Source organism: Macaca nemestrina, chromosome 1 (assembly GCF_043159975.1).
Source record: "Macaca nemestrina isolate mMacNem1 chromosome 1, mMacNem.hap1, whole genome shotgun sequence".
Lineage (NCBI taxonomy): Eukaryota > Metazoa > Chordata > Mammalia > Primates > Cercopithecidae > Macaca > Macaca nemestrina.
Genome location: NC_092125.1, coordinates 101919464 through 101936931, shown reverse-complemented (window position 1 = coordinate 101936931; position 17468 = coordinate 101919464). Strand labels below are relative to the sequence as shown.

Here is a 17468-nt window from a genome sequence, read left to right as displayed (position 1 = left end):
AAGGAGAAGATGCTGCTGCATGCCACCTTGCACACCATTATCAGTGCAGCAATGAGGATGCCTGTGCCCTAAGCACACCACGCCAGACTCAAGCCATGGTTCCTCCACATGTGACCATGCTTCAGACCCCAACTCTGTGCCTTTTTTCCATGGACACTATACATCAGACACTGGTGCCACTACCACTGCAAGCATGCCCTCAAGATGAACCTGGCAAAAAAGAGAGCCTCTTAGCCATGACTTCCCCAGTGGAACAAAAAGAGATTGGAAGGACCACAATAGCCTTCACCACTGAAGACCCTAACAGCTCTCACTATTGCTGAGGACACCTACTGCGTTGGCCACTGAGAATACCTGCAATCTTTGTCAACACCAATTTCAGCTGACAGAGCTGCATGGAGATTAAACTTCTGCACCTTCAGTGGAGCTAGAACTGCTGCACTCCTTCACCCCCAGCTGGTACCTTTTGTCCCATCTCAAGGGGAAGATTTTTCTCTGCTAAAATCAGTCTATAAAGTCTAGAAGAGATGACTGCTCCATCAATGTGCAGACATCAAAGAAAGGCAACAAGAAAAAAACAAGAAAACAAAATACCACCAAAAATTGCATGCCTGTAATCCCAGTTACTCGGGAGGCTGAGGCTGGAGAATCACTTGAAGCCAGGAGGCGGAGGTTGGAGTGAGCTGAGATACCACCACTGCACTCCAGTCTGGGCAATTTAGTGAGACTCTGTCTCAAACAAAACAAAACAAAACAAAAACAAACAAACAAACAAACAAAAAACCCAATGATCTTCCAGTAACTGACACCAAAGAAATGAATTCCAAATTTGCCTGACAAATAACTCAAAATAATTGTTTGGAGAAAGCTCTGTAAACTACAAGAGAACACCCAAACAATTTAACAAAATTAGAGAAATAAGATATGAACAAAATGGAAAATTTAGCAGAGGGATTAAATCATTTTTTAAAATAAATTCTAAAGCTGAAGAATATGATGAATGAAATGAAAAAAAGGCAATAGAAACATCAGTAGCAGAATTGAGAAGCAAAAGAATTTGTGAATTTGAAGACATTATTTAAAAAATATCCAGTCAGTGGATAAGGAAGACTGAAAGAAAAAGAGAAAGAATTCCTATGGAATTTATGGAACAGCATCAAGGCAGCTAACATTTGCATTGTAGGAATTTAATAAAGAGAAGAGATCAAGAAAAGGACCAAAAGTTTATTTGATGAAATGATGTCTGGAAACTTTCAAAATCTAGGAAAAGATATAGACATACAGGTACAGAAAGCTCAAATATCTCCAATCATATTCAATCCAAAGAAGGCTACACCAAGACATTTTATAATCAAACTGTTAATAGTCAAAGACAAAAAGAATCTTGAAAGCAACAGGAGAAAAGAAGATCCTATTATAAGGGGATCCCTAAAAGGCTATCAGGGGATTTCTCAGCAGTAATTCTGCAGGCCGGGAAACAGTAGGATGATATATTCAAAGTGCAGAAAGAAACAAAAATGTCCAACTGGCTAGGCGCAGTGGCTCATGACTGTAATCCTAGCACTTTTGGATGCTGAGGCTGGAGGATTGTCTGAGGTCCAGAGTTCAAGACCAGCCTGGCCAAAATGGTGAAACCTCATCTCTACTAAAAACACAAAAGTTAGCCAAGTGTGGTTGCGGGTGTCTGTAATCCCAGATACTCAGGAGGCTGAGGCAGGAGAATCACTTGAACCCAGGAGGTGGAGGTTGCAGTGAGCTGAGATTGCACCACTGCACTTTAGGCTGGGCAACAAGAACAAAACTCCGTCTCAAAAAATAAATAAATAAATAAATAAATAAATAAATAAATAAATAAATAAAATAAAGAAAAGATATTCAACAAAAAATACTTTATACAGCAAAGCTGTGCATCAGAAATGAAAGAAATACTTTCCCAGATGTGCAAAAGCTGAGATAGTTTATCACCACTACATCTACTTTATAAGAAATGCTCAGTGGAGTTCTTCAACCTGAAAGAAGGGACACTAACTGATAACATGAAAACACGTAAAGTAGAAAACTCACTGGTAAATATTAACTCATAGTCAATTTCAGAATATTCTAGTACTGTAATTGTGATATGTATGTCATTTATATCTCTAGTGTAAAGGTTAAAATGCAGAAGTATTAAAAATAATTTATAGCTATAATAATTTGTTAATAGATACACAATATAAAAGGATGTAAATTATGACATCAAAACATAAAATGTGTGGGGAGGTAAAAAGTATAAAGTATTTGTATGCAATCCAAATAAAGTTGTTATCAGCTTTCATTGATATAACTACAAGATGTTTTACATAAGCATAGTGGTAACCACAAAATAAAAATAAAAACCTATAATAGGTATATGAAAGATAAAGAGAGAAATTAAAGCATACATACCACTACAGAAAATCATCTAATCACAAAGGAAGACAGCAGGAGAGGAAGAAATGAACAAAGGATCTATAAAGCAATCAGAAAATAATTTAACAAAAGACAGTAGTAAATTTTTACCTGTCAATAACCTTGAATGTGAATGTGTTAAATTCTCCAGTCAAAAGATATAAAATGGCTGAATAGACTTTTTTAAAAGACCAAGCTATATGCTGCCTACAAGAGACTCACTTCACCTTTAAGGGAGCACATAGACAGAAAGTCAAAAGATGGAGAAAGGTAGCCCATGCAAATAGAAACCAAAAGAGAGGAAGAGTAGCTATACTTATGTCACACAAAATAGGCTTTCATTCAAAAACTATAAAAACAGATGAAGAAGATTATTAATAATAAAAATGGGTCAATTCTTCAAGAGAATATAGCAATTATAAATTTATAACCACTCAATATCAGAGCACCTAAATATATAAAGCAAATTGAATTGATATTAAGGGAGAGATCAACTGCAATATAATAATAGTAAAATTATTGAATGTTCCACTTTTGACAATGAATAGATTGTCAAAATCAATAAATCCCATAGGCTTTCTTTATTCCTTTCCATTATTTTTTCTCCTCTGATTGGATATTTCAAATTACCTGTATTTGAATTCACACATTTTTTCTTCAGATTCTCAATTCTGCTGTTGACACCTCTATATGCTTCAGACACAAAATCAGCAAAGAAATATCACACTTGACCTACACTTTAGAGCAAATTGACCTAACTAACATCTATAGAACATTCCATTGAACAGTAGCAGAATAGGTATTCTTCTCAAGTATACATGAAATATTCTTCAAGATAGATCACATGTTAGGACACAAAACAATTATTAATAAATTTAAGAAGATTGAAATCATATTGCTGATTTCAACCACAATGTTCCAACCACAACGTTATGAAACTAAAAATCAAAAACAGGAGGAATGTTGGAAAATTTACAAATATATGAAAATTAAACAACACATGAACAATCAATGGTTTGAAGAATAAATCAAATAGAAAATTAACAAAATCTCAAGACAAACAAAAATGAAGATATGTTCTAAAACTTATGATATGCAGCAAAAGCAGTTTTAAAAGGAAAATTTGTAGCAATAAATGCCTACATTAAAAAATATAAGAAATACCTCAAATAAAAAACCTAACATGATACCTCAAGAAACTCGACAAAGAAGAACCAATTAAGCCTGAAAATCAGTAGAAGGAGGAAAATAACAAAGATTAGAGTAAAAATAAATAAAATAGAGACTAGAAAAAAATTATTGAAAAGATCAATGAAACTAATGGTTGCTTTTTGAAAAGATAAAACTGACAAAGTTTTAACTAGACAAGCATAAAAATAGACAAAACTGAAATAAATAAAAATTACAAATGAAAGAGAAGACATAACTGATACCACAGAAATAAAAAAGATTATAAGAGACTACTATAAACAATTATATTCCAACAAATTGGATAATCTTAAAGAAACAGATTAATTCTTAGGAACATACAATCTACTGAGATTGAACATGAAATAATAGAAAACCTGAATGGGCCAAAAATGAGTAAGAAAATTGAATCAGCAATTTAAAGAATCTCCCATCAAAGAAAAGCACAGGACCTGTTACCTTCAGGGCTGAATTCTACCAACAATTTTTAAAAAGAACTAACACCAATCCTTCTCAAACTATTGCAAAACATTTGAAGACAGAATACTTCTACAGTCATTTTACAAGGTGAGCGTTACTCTAATACCCAAACAAGACAAGGACACTACAAGAAAAGGAACTACAGGCCAAAATCCCTGATGAACATAGGTGCAGAAATCCTCAACAAAATTCTAGCAAACCAAATTCAACTGCACATTCAAAGAATCATTCACCGTAATATCAAGTGGAATTTATCCCTGGCATGCAAGGATGATTCAACATAAGCAAATCAATAAATTGATACATCACATTAACAAAATGAAGTACAAAAACTATATAATCATCTCAATAAATGCAAATGCAAATACATGCATAAAAAGCATTGTAAAACATTTAGCATCCTTTTATAATAAAAACTCTCAACACATTAGGATAGAAGGAATGTACCTCAACATGATATAGGCCATATATCACAGCCCACAGCTAACATCATACTCAATGGTGAAAACTTAAAGCTCTTTTTCTAAGCTTAGGAACAAGGCAAGGATGTCCACTATCACCACTTCTTTTCAACATAGTTCTGGAAGTTCAAACCAGAGCAAGAAAGCAAGAAAAAAATCCCAAAGGCATCAAAATGGAAAAGGAAGAAGTACAGTTGTCTCTGCTTGAAGATGACATGATCTTACACACAGGGAACCATAAAGACTCCACCAAAAAACTGCTATACAGTAGTATACAAGATATAACTTTAACATACAAAATCAGTAGCATTTCTATACACTAACAACAAACTATCTGAAAAAGGAAATCAAGAAGACAATCCCATATAAAATGGAATAACATACTTAGGAATAAATTTAACCAGGTAAATGAAAAGTCTCTATACTGGCCGGGCGCGGTGGCTCAAGCCTGTAATCCCAGCACTTTGGGAGGCCGAGGCGGGTGGATCACGAGGTCAGGAGATCGAGACTATCCTGGCTAACATGGTGAAACCCCGTCTTTACTAAAAATACAAAAAAAAAAAAAACTAGCCGGGCGTGGTGGCGGGCGCCTGTAGTCTCAGCTACTTGGGAGGCTGAGGCGGGAGAATGGCGTGAACCTGGGAGGCGGAGCTTGCAGTGAGCCGAGATCACGCCACTGCACTCCAGCCTGGGAGACACAGCGAGACTCCGTCTCAAAAAAAAAAAAAAAAAAAAAAAAAAAAGAAAAGTCTCTATACCAAAAACTATAAAATGTTGGTGAAAGACATTGAAGAAGATACAAATAAATGGATTGAAAGAATTAGTACTGTTAAAATGTCCATACTACCCAAAGAGATTACAGATTTAATGTAATCCCTATTAAATTTTGAATAAAATTTTTAACAAACAGAAAAAAATCCTAAAATTTGTATGGAACCACAAAAGGCCCCAATACAAAAAACAATTTAGCAAACTAATTCTGCTAAAATTTAATGCCATTTAATTTGACATGGTGAAATTTATTCTTGAGCAGAAAGAACAAAGCTAGAGGTATTGCATTACCTGATTTCAAAATGTACTCAAAGCTTAATAATCAAACAAGCATGGCAACGGCATAAACGCAGAAATATAGACCAATAGAACTGAGTAGAAAGCCCATAAATAATTTCACAAATTTATGCTCAATTGATCTTTGGCAAAGTACACACAAGAACACACAATGGGGAAAGGACAGTGTTTTCAATAAATGGTGTTGGGAAAACTGGGTATCTACATGCTGAATAATAAAATTGGATGCTTATCCTACACTATACACAAAAATCAACTTAAAGACTTAAATGTTAAAACTTGAAACTGTAAAATACTGGAGAAAACATAAGGAAAAACTTCTTGACTTCAATCTTGACAAAGATTTTTTTGGATCTGTTCCCAAAATTATCGGCAAAACCAAAAACCAAAAAACAAAAAAAACCAAAGACAGTATTTGTGAACCATATATCTGACAAGAGTTAGTATGCCAAATATATAAGAACCTCATGTAAACAACAAGGAAACAAATAATTCAGTTAAAAAGTTGGCAAAGAACCTGAATAGATATTACTCAAAAGAAGACACACAAATGGCCAGCAGGTATATAAAACAGGTATATATTAAACATTACTAATCATCAGAGAAGTGCAAATTAAAACCACAGTGGAATAGCACCTCATACCTGTTAGAATGTCTACTATCAAATAGACAAAAGATTACAAGTGTTGCCAAGGTTGTAGAGAAAAGGGAATTGTCTGTGGGAATGTAAATTAAAACATTCATTATAGAAAACAGCATAATAATAGAGTTACCATATGACCCAGCAATCTCACTACTGGGTTTACATACAAAGGAAATGAAATCAGTATGTCAAAAAGATATCTGCACTCCCATGTTCACTGCAGCATTACAATAACCAAAATATGGAATCAACTTCCCTGTCCATCAACGAAAGAATGGATTTTTAAAATGTGGTATGTATACACAATGTAATACTATTCAGCCTTCAAAAAGAAGGAACTTTTATCATTTATGACAATGTGGATGAATCTGAAGAGCACTATGTTGAGTGAAGTAAGTCAGGCACGGAAAGACAAATACCACATGATCTCACTTACCTGTGGTATCTAAATAACTCCAATTCATAGAACCAAAGAGTACAATGGTGGTTGCCAGAGATTGCGGGGCAATGGGGAGTTATTGGACAAAGGATGTAACATTTCAGTTAGAAAGTTTTGGAGATCTATTATACAGCATGGTGTTATAGTTAATAGTAATGTATTCTATATTTGAAGACTGCTAAAAGATTACCTTGTAAATGTTCCCACTATAAAAAATGGTAAGTATGCCAAGTGATGTATATGTTAATTAGCCAAATCTAATCATTTCACAATGTATACATATATCAAAACATCACATTGTGTACCATAAATATATACAATGTTTATTTGCCAATAATACCATAATAGCCTTCACACACACGCAAAAAAATAAAGGAACCCAGGCCACATGGAATCCCCACATTGTACAGGACACTTCTCAATGTAAAATCACAAAATCTACCAAACTACCATAAACAAGGTTTAAATACGTGAGAGGAAGAAAGATTGGTAGAGGCTAGAGTTCAAGACCAGTCTGAGCAACATAGTAAGACCCCGTCTCTAGAAAAAGAAAATTAAAACTTAGCTGGGCATGGCGGTGCACCACTAGTTCCAGCTACTTGGGGGGTTGAGGTGTGAGGATTGCTTGAGTCCAGGAGTTTGAGGTTGCAGCAAAACTATGATCATGCCACTGTGCTACAGCCTGGGTGATAGAGTGAGATTCTGTCTCTAAAAATATTATAATAAATATAAATACATTAAATAAATAAATATAAATAAAATAAGTGATAAACTCAGGATTAAACGTCTAAAACTTCAAGTAGTAGATTTATCTGAGAATTACAGTGTATTTAAACTTTAAGCTTGTTAAAAATCATAAAATCAAGTGTTAAGCCAATAATAGTAAAACACAACAAATAACAAAAAACTCTGTGAAGGAATGATAATAATGCTAATAATAATTTATTTTTTGAGGACTCAATGTCATTTCAGGCACTGTCTTAAGCATTTTACACAAATAATTTTACTGAATTACCAAAACAACACTATATTTATTTATATACAATTGTTATTTCAATTTTACACATCAAGAAGCACAAAAGGTTAATTAATTTAACCAAAACTGGAGAGCTAGTAAATAATGGAGGCAAAATGTAAATCCAGACAATCCTCTGAAACCATCCTTTTAACCATTTTGCTAATAAAATCTCAAAAAATGTAATCATTGAAATAGAAAATAAATAGGTTAAACAATAAAATAGATAAACAGTTGAAGAAAGAACTAGCAAACTGGAAGATAGAGATTAAGAAATTACCTAAAATGCAATGAGATAATGAAATGAAAATTTGGCAAGACTAATTAAGAGTCATGAGAATAGAATGAAGTCTAGGAAACTTCTAACATAAATTTCTGAGGGAAAGAATTCAAATAATGATGCAGCAGCATAATAATAAAGAGATAATAACCGAATATATTCTACACTTGATAAAAGGCATGATACCTTTGACTTGAGTTATGAATCTCTAGCAAAATAAATCCACATTTAGACAAATCATAGTGAAATTGCATAATATCAAATATAAAAGTCTTAAAGGCAACTGGAGAGGAAAGATAGATTAATTATAAAGAAACAACAATTAAATAGATTTCTCAAAGAAAGCAGTAGAAGCTAGAAGACCATAGAATAAAATATGACAACTGTTGTGCAGAAAGCTATGCTATTGATCTTAAATTCTGCTTTTGGACTTTTTGGACAAATAAACTCACAGACCCTATCAGAAATGATGGGAAAGTTTAAGTTCTTAAAGAAAGAAATTGATTAAGAAGAAGTGGAATGTAAGAAGCCATAGATAATGTTTAATGTGAGTATTAAGGTAAAGAAGGGATGATCATACAATACAAACAAGTTCAAACTCCTGATCACATGATACTCCAATTTCATCCTTTGAGGCCCTCCATGAGCTCCAGGCACATGGCACTGGCAGGCAAAATATAAAATGTAAAAAAGCTGTGTTAGTTTTATAAAAAGAAAATGAAAATTTCCATGGACCAGAAACAGAAAATCAAAACAGAAAATGTAAATGAAGAAAATAAGAAAGCAAGGATATCAAGAGAAAGAACATGAAAGCACGGAAATAGAAAGTACAGAGTTCTGAGCTGGGACTAAATTTGATGTGCCTGAGGAAACCTGAGGCTAATGTGTTTGAAGTGAATTATGCAAGGGGAAGAGTGGTAGGAAGATCTGTAGTATTAGTTGGAGTCCAAAACAGGCTTAGGTTGAATTTAAGTGAGATAAAATAGAATAATAATAAAAGGGAAAAGAACAGACTATTTAAATAAACAGTAGTGAACAATTTATATGTGTTTGAAAAAAAGTTAAATCCCTACCCCTCATTTTAAATTAAAAAAATACATAAAGATAAAAACAGTAAAAGTTAGATTCCTACCTCATACCACATATACACATAATGTATTGAGTGAATATATAATAAAACTATGGAGGCATTGTAAGAAAATATTAGAATGTTTTATAACATGGCAACATGGTCTGATAGAAAATTACAGAAATATAGGAAACTTAGAAGCCAAGATTTTAAAAAATTGAGTTCAGCTGTGCAAAAACTAACCTTCCATATTTTAAAATTCACTGTAAACAAAAAGTGAAGTGAAAGATTGTACAAAAATATTGGCATCACATACAATGGAGAAATGGTCAAAAGCATAATGTTCAGTAGTTGTTTTCAGAGTGGCATAAATAGACTGGACATGAGTATGAGGGAACTTTCTAGAGTGATGAAAATACTTTAAATCATGATAAGGGTTTGGATTACTTGAATGCATACATTTGTCAAACTGATGGAACTATGCACATAAAATCTGTGTATTTCACTGTTATAAATTATGTCTTAATAAATAGTTCCTATAAAAACTGTAAGAAAAACACAAATGACATAGAAAATGGGCAAAGGCTGAACACAGGACTCTTTCTCTCTCCTGCTGCCATGTGAAGAAGGACATGTTGGCTTCCTCTTCTGCCATGATTGTAAGTGTCCGGAGGCCTCTCTAGCCATTTGGAACTGTGTGTCAATTAAACCTCTTTCCTTTATAAATTGCCCAGTCTTGGGTATGTCTTTGTTAGCAATGTGAGAACTAACGGACACACCCCACAAACTGATTTCCCAGATGTTATGGGTGGAGGTATAAATTGATACAGCCTTACCTTAGAAACATTGAAGACTATTTAACAAGAATATTTAATATGCATAATCTAGCAATACTAGATTTACAAATTTATCCTTCAGATAGTCCAGCAGGAGTGCATAATATGCTTGTACAAAGACATTTGTTTGAACTTTGTTTTTATAATATGAATTTTTTTGGAACCTCCTTAATGTCCACCAGTGGTGAGAAGGATTAAAATATATTATGATAGTACTTAATGCCACTGAACTGTACACTTAAACATGGTTAAAATGATCAATTTTATGTTATGTATCTTTACTACAATAAAAAAGAAAAAAGTTATGATTTACCTATATAACACACTACTATTGAGACTTTTAAAATAGTATAATAGATCTATTTGAAAATATTTCATGATGGTTTGTTAGATAGGTATACTTCTAAATGTTTATATACTTACATGTATGTATAAGTATGTACACAAAAATAGAAAATTATCTAGAGAGCTACCTGTAAAGGTTTTAGCAATAGTAAACATTTGTGTTAACTTACAGGAAAGACTTTAACTTTTTACTTTATATACCTCCAAAAGTTTATTCATTCATAAGAATGAGTGTCTGGTTGTTTTAAAATTAAAATACATTGCTTGAGCCCAGGAGTTTGAGACCAGTCTGGGCAAAATGGTGACATCTGGTCTGTACATAAGACGAAAATCAGCCAGGTTTGGTGGCATGTGCCTGTAGTCCCAGCCACTTAGGAGGCTGAGGTCAGAGGTTTGCTTGAGCCTGAGAGGCAGAGGTTGCAGTGAGGCGAGATTGTGCCACTGCATTCCAAATTGGGTGACAGAGTGAGACCCTGTCTCAAATTTAAAAAAGAAAAAATAAGATAGACTTCAAACCATATTACCAAGATTTCAAAAATTTTGTGAATAAAAAAAGACACACTGTATTCATAAAGCTTCTAGGGGCTGTAGTAGATACATAATTTTGGATGTGGTATAGGTTGGCCTATATATACAGAATATGTGACTAAAATTAAGTGTAATCACAATAACTTTTTATGTAACTTTGTTTTAATTCTAATTTGGTAACAGTGACTCAAAATAAATAGAATCATATTTTAGGTGGAAACTCGATGACCCATGTAAGTGGCAGGGCTGGAGTTCTGTGCTGTCTGGGCAGAGAAAGCCCTTGGACTGAATGATGATGGTCACAGCTCTCTCTCTCTGAAGTCCTGCAGAATCACTAACCTTGAGTTCATGTGCTCTAAGCTTCACTGTCCCTCCACCCCAAGATCCTAATTTATTTTATTCCATCCTGTTTTCTCTTGTAAATAGAAGAGCACAAGTTGACCTTTCTCAAAAGAGCCAGCAGGAATCTGGTTCTAATAACAAAGTTCCTGTCACTCCTGTGTCTATTGGTTCTCCTAGGTAGTTTCTTCAGGGCTACGCCAACTTCACAGTAGATCAGTAGATGAAGGAATAGTGCCACGGAGAATAGCATCCAGAAGAGGTATACTGGAAAGCTAATGCCCAGGATCTCTGAAGAACATATCAGGTCTGAGGCTTGGGGTCATGGATGGTTTTCAAAGGGCAGAATCCTCCATAACCTTACATAGCATCTTCATAGTCCACATCCGTAATGTTTGCTTTCCTCAGCCTGGAATAGATGTCTAAGGAAACCTGGAAGCAAAGGTTAGGATTAGAACAGGGAAGACAAGCAGAATATGCCTCCGCTGGTCCTCTTCCCCAGTCAACTTGGATGCATCTTATCATGGCCCATCACACAATGCAAAAATCAGGGCCTCTTGAAAAACTGTGGTCCAAGGCCAGCATTTTCAGAGTGCCTGTATCCCACTGGCAGACTACAGAGATGATCCTGATAAGCTGCAAACTGATGCAAACGTACAATGCCTTTCCTCATTCTTATGGGCCATTGTTAGGCAGCCCCATGGGCTGTCATCTTTTAAAAGGTTGTCAGAATTTTATGTTCATAAATTAAATTTAGCATGTCACTGGAGTTTACCAAGGATTTGAATTTTGTCCTGAGATATTTGGCTGCCACACTACACTAGACAAAACTGCAAAGCACCTACTGTTTTTGCACACATGCACAGAGTTGGAATTTCTGCAGTTTTAAGGAAGTATTTTTGTATCAGCGATATCTTGAATTATTCAAAGTTTACCAAATGCTAATTTTTAGTGACACAAATTACTATTAACTTAGGTTTGTTCAATATTAATTTAGTTGCTGTAGATTGTTTGGTTAACCTTATAATACAAAATGATGGATGTATGGCTCAATAATATTTTAGGATAAAGATTTTCCAATAAATAGAATTTTGAGACTAGGTATGCACCCTAGTTTAACTAAAAATCATTCATGTGTGCATTGCTAAAGTAAGTGAATTTGTAAGCCTCCAAAATTTCCTTGTACAATGACCCTTTATTGTTGTAACTACATGTTTTTACCTCAATTGCATTGGGAGATAGAGAAGAGGTAGACCATGGGATTTTTGCTCTAAGTGGCTACAATTTAAGAAGTTTGAGAACCAGTCCCCAGAAGAAAGAAAGAACATGGAGAAGAGAACAATAGAGACTCTTACCTGGTCCTCCATATGTGTCCCCAGGGTTTCTGCTGCAGAGAAAAGGCAAGTGCTATGACATTCCACTTACATTTAAAGTCCTTCATTAAACTTGTGTTAAGAAAAGCTTCTTCCTCTCCCATCTATTTCCCATTAATTGATTTCCATTAATATTTTCTGTCTTGCTTTTCTGTTTATCACAAGTATGATTCCCTTAGTAGCCAGAGGAAAATTGGCAGCCTGGGGGTGGGAAGGTAAGTAGAGCCCCTATGCCAGGAGGGGCCTTTATATGTCTCAGCTATTCTGGGCCGACCATGTGTAGGATGGGACAAAAGCAACAGCTAGGCAGCTGTGCTGGGGTTATGAGGAGCGTGTCAGGCTACTCAAAGAGGGCAGGCAGAAGCCATCACCTCTGATGCTGCCACATGACTGGGGAGTGAGGCATAAAATGTAGGCCTTACAATGACACCTTATTGTTAACTACATGTTTTTACCTCCATTGTGTTGGGAGGTTGGGAAGAGGTAGGCCATAATGGGATTTTTGCTCTTTCTAAGTGACTATAATTTAAGAAATTTGAGAGCACAGCCCCAGAGGAAGGAAAGAACCTTAGCATTAGCTCTGGGCTCTACTCAAGGTAGCTCCAGACCCAAGGACAGCCATTAAGTATACACAGTGATGCTCACAGCCTTCTGCTCTGAGGAATGCTGTTGTCTGCCATGCACAGCCACTGATTGTTCTCTTGGTTCTAGGAAAGACAAAAGTTAGAGACAAATTTACTCCCCCGTGTCTCACCTGCTGCTGATTGCTGCTCCGGCTGGTTATAGTACACCAACGAATAAACATCATGCCCACTTACAACATTCACTGCAAGAGAAGGAAGGAGACTTCATGACACAGCTCCTGATTCCTGTCTTTAAAATTACTCCATACCTTCCACCTGTCACAGCCATGAAGACAGATAAGTCATTTGTTTGTAGTAGAGGCTGGGGCACAGCAAAGTCAGGTCTGGCTAGCAGATGTTATCCCATTGTCACTTCCCAAGCTTGCTGTACCAACTTTGGCCTGGGTCATTTGGAAAGGCTCACCATTTTCATATGTACGCTGTAGCTGTCCTGGGGTAGGTGAGTTGAGGTAGGGGAACTCTTGGGGTACAGGGCTGGGAAGGCTCCTGCAAACACAGAGACACATGTTACTTATCTGAAATTACATCCCAGATAATGCAGATATCACACTGAAGGAGAGAAGCCTATGACAAATGGTCCTGAGCAGAATACTGAGCTATGGGGAAATGAGCAGCTAGAAGGCACAGCGGTGTGGCACGAGCCATGGCCCTCTGCACAGGCTGTGGGGCACTGCAGACCAAGCACATGAGCGTAAGGCATGGTATTGCCCATTCCCAGAATAGTGTCATTTGCATCAGGAGTGCCCCCTAAATATTAAACGAATAAATATTGACTCACTCCAGATGGAAAACACTTTGCTTGGCAGAACAAGCAACTTGAGGAAGGGGCAAAAGAAAATGCTCCTTCTTGTGCAGATACCAGTGAAAGAGTGCTACTCTCATTTGAAAAAAAAAAATCAGGCCGGGCGCGGTGGCTCAAGCCTGTAATCCCAGCACTTTGGGAGGCCAAGACGGGCGGATCACGAGGTCAGGAGATCGAGACCATCCTGGCTAACACAATGAAACCCCGTCTCTACTAAAAATACAAAAAAATTAGCCGGGCGAGGTGGCGGGCGCCTGTAGTCCCAGCTACTCGGGAGGCTGAGGCAGGAGAATGGCGTAAACCCGGGAGGCAGAGCTTGCAGTGAGCCGAGATAGCGCCACTGCACTCCAGCCTGGGCGACAGAGCGAGACTCCGTCTCAAAAAAAAAAAAAAAAAAATCTGTTTATTGTTGGCATAAATGATAATACATTATATTAAAAAGACAACTAAACATTGGTATCTCTAGATGGGAGTATTTAAAAAAATATTTTCCTCCTCTAAACATCTAAAGAATTTCACCAATAACTGTTCGGTATGTTTATTCCTGTCTGTCTTACATTCCAGAAATGTACATGTATCTTACCTACCCTAAAATACTTTAAAACTTTCAAGAGCTTTTTATATTTTCACACCTCTCAGCACTCAACGGAATGGCTTACAGATCCTCAAATATTGGTTGACTGATTGAATGAATGCATGATCCTGGTGAAAGCTATGTGATTTTATTTTTATTTATTTATTTATGGGACAGAGTCTCGCTCTGTCACCCAGGCTAAAGTGCAGTGGTGCCATCTTGGCTCACTGCAACCTCCACCTCTCAAACTCAAGGGATTCTCTTGCCTTAGCTTCCTGAGTAGCTAAGACTACAGGCATGCACCACCATGCCCAGCTAATTTTTTGTATTTTGGTACAGATGGGGTTTCACCATGTTGCCCAGGGTGGTCTGGAGTCCTGAGCTCAGGTGATCCACCCACCTCAGCCTCCCAAAGTGCTAGAATTACAGGTGCAAGCCACCATGCCCAGCTGCAATGTGATTTTAATATTCTGCAGTGGTATTGAAAGGGAACAATAGGAAAAATGACAAAAAGATTTAAAATCGTTAATGTACGAAATCTAAAAGAAGGGAAGTGACGATGAATTGTTCAAAGCTGCCAGTAGGAGAACTCAGGAGTGAGTTCTGGGTATAATAAAACAGAAAAAAAAAAGTTCAGGAGAGAACAAATCTAAATCTATTTTTAAAATAGATTTTTCTGCATTATTGGCACATACAGCGAAAACAGGCCTCACCTGAGTGGATCCCTGGTTGAACGTCTTCCTGCAAAACAAACAAATGAGCATACACATAAATGGAAGAACCCTCACTGTCAGTGCTCTTATACACCCTGCACAGGGATATGCCTCATGCTTAGATGCCCATTGCGGGTGCCACTGTGTGCCCAGCAGACATCCTGGCAATCATTTCCAGAGCCTTCATTTCACAGACGGAGACTCGAGTCCTGAATAATTAAGTGAGATTCCCAAAGCCAGTTAGTACCAGATCTAGGACCTGGGACCCAAGTCTCTAAACTTGTACATTTATTATATGTTTTGCTTTTGTTTTACAACCACACCACCCAATCTTATTGTGACAAAAGTCCTTGGAGGCAGGTGCTGCCATAACCATGCTATAGATGGTGTGAGGTACCCAAAGATGTCAGAAAAGCTTGGAATTTAAATGAGAATCTCGTAGTGTCCTCTCTTGCCCTGTCTCCAACTTCCTCAGTGAAGAGGAGACCAAGGTTAAATATATAAATAAACATGTAATTACCAATCGTGATAACATGTGAATCTAAATAACTTGGAACTCATAATGGGAGAGGACAATTGCAGGCTGTGCAGGCCAGGCAAAGCCTCTTGGAAGAAATGACATTTCAGAGGAAAGTTGAGAAATTTCCAGCAATAAGTAGAACATGTGGACGTGTGAACGTGCATTTCAGAGAGAAGAAAAAGCATGTGACAATACTTGAAGGTGACTAAGAATTGATGCACTGACTTTAGTACTGGGACATAGTCAGGATAGCTGGAACTGCTAACCATATTTCTCTTCTGTGGCAAATTATTTTAAATAGTTACATTTGTTTGTTTGTTTGTTTGTTTGTTTGTCTGAAAGAGAGTCTTGCTCTTTCACCAGGCTGGAGTGCAGTGTGCGATCTCGGCTCACTGCAGCCTCCGACTGCTTGGTTCAAGTGATTCTTCTGCTTCAGTCTCCCAAGTAGCTGGGATTACAGGCATGCACCACCACACCCAGCTAATTTTTGTATTTTTAGTAAAGACGGGGTTTCCCCCTGTTGGCCAGGATGGTCTCGATCTCCTGACCTCGTGATCTGCCCACCTCAGCCTCCCAAAGTGTCGGGATTACAGGCGTGAGCCACCGCCCCTGGCCAAATCATTACATTTTTGTATAAAAGTTAAATCACAGAAGCACAAAATATCACTCGAACCTCAATTGATAGCACATGAGGGGTGGAGAACTTTACCAAAAATGTTACACTATGTTAATAGGCACTGTTCCTACCTGCTGGGGTTTTTGGCAGATTCACAGGCAAGGTGGTTAACAGCATATACATCTTTTGCGGTATACATGTCACAATTTCAGTGAAAACAAAGATCACAGTAACAAAATGCCACTCTCTTTTAAATACTAACCTATTTTTCTTTTGAGGCCGTAGCAAAATAATAAGGCCACAGTGGCAGGACCAAGGGTGCCGAGGAGCCCCTCAATGACTCCTGAGGTAAGATGATTGCTTCTGGCCCCAGTAGGCACTAGAGGGAGAGACCTGTGCATGATCTGCTCAGAGGAAGGGCTTGGGGCTTAGAGAGCAGACATCTTGGGTGTGGGTTTTACCCAAGGTCTGCTCTTCCAAGTGGCGATTTATTTATTTGCCTGGGGACTTGTGGCTTATCACATTTATGAAAAGAGAAGACAGGCACCCAACCTTGAGTTCTCTATGCCCCTCCGATACATCACTCATGACAGCACCTCACACAGAGGTCCCACCATTGGTGGCACACCCCCGGAAGCATAGTGGAACCAGCAAAACTCTCCCAGGATGCTGGGAAGGAGACATTGACCAACACAGTTCCATAGCCTGAGCTATACCTGTGAAGTTGAGTGTCACCTCCTCACTGCGCTGGGCCCCCAGGCCATTGTTGGCCTCACAGGAGTAGTTTCCAGAATGTTCTGCAGTCAGGGAAAGGTTGAAAGAGGCTCCTCCTCCAGAGGGGGCTGAGCTGCTCCCCAAGATGACATCCTCGTGATAAAACCAGTACAGGATCGGATGAGAGCCTCTCAGGGCCTCACAGTGAAGCTTCAGCACATCCCCCACCACAGCCTGGGCCCTGGGAGCCCTGACCATGAGGATGGGACGAGACACTGGGACTGAGGGAGATAGTAGACTGTAAGAGACAGTCTCTGACAATGCAGCAAACCCATAATCCCTGCCCACCGATGCTCAGCCCCATTGAACTTCCTCAGCATGCCCCAGGGAAACT

The 17468-nt window shown here is 37.5% G+C and overlaps 1 protein-coding gene across 5 annotated transcripts in view; it reads right to left on the bottom strand.

The window, feature by feature from the left end:
- Positions 1 to 7548: 7548 nt before the first annotated feature.
- The window catches only part of LOC105498095 (Fc receptor like 1), a 28454-nt gene continuing 18534 nt past the window's right edge, over positions 7549 to 17468 (bottom strand). Inside the window, exons 5-11 of one of the 5 annotated variants that reach the window (XM_011769942.2) lie at positions 17077 to 17355; positions 16623 to 16739; positions 15225 to 15252; positions 13539 to 13621; positions 13246 to 13317; positions 12474 to 12505; positions 7549 to 11550 (exon numbers count right to left, since the gene is read on the bottom strand). In XM_011769942.2, the coding sequence (XP_011768244.2) occupies positions 11479 to 11550; positions 12474 to 12505; positions 13246 to 13317; positions 13539 to 13621; positions 15225 to 15252; positions 16623 to 16739; positions 17077 to 17355 (683 nt within the window). In that variant the 3' untranslated portion in view covers positions 7549 to 11478. Of the gene's footprint in view, positions 11551 to 11654; positions 12506 to 13245; positions 13318 to 13538; positions 13622 to 15224; positions 15253 to 16622; positions 16740 to 17076; positions 17356 to 17468 lie in introns of those variants that run through there. The other 4 variants (XM_071083124.1, XM_071083122.1, XM_071083125.1 and 1 more) reach the window with 4 other exon arrangements.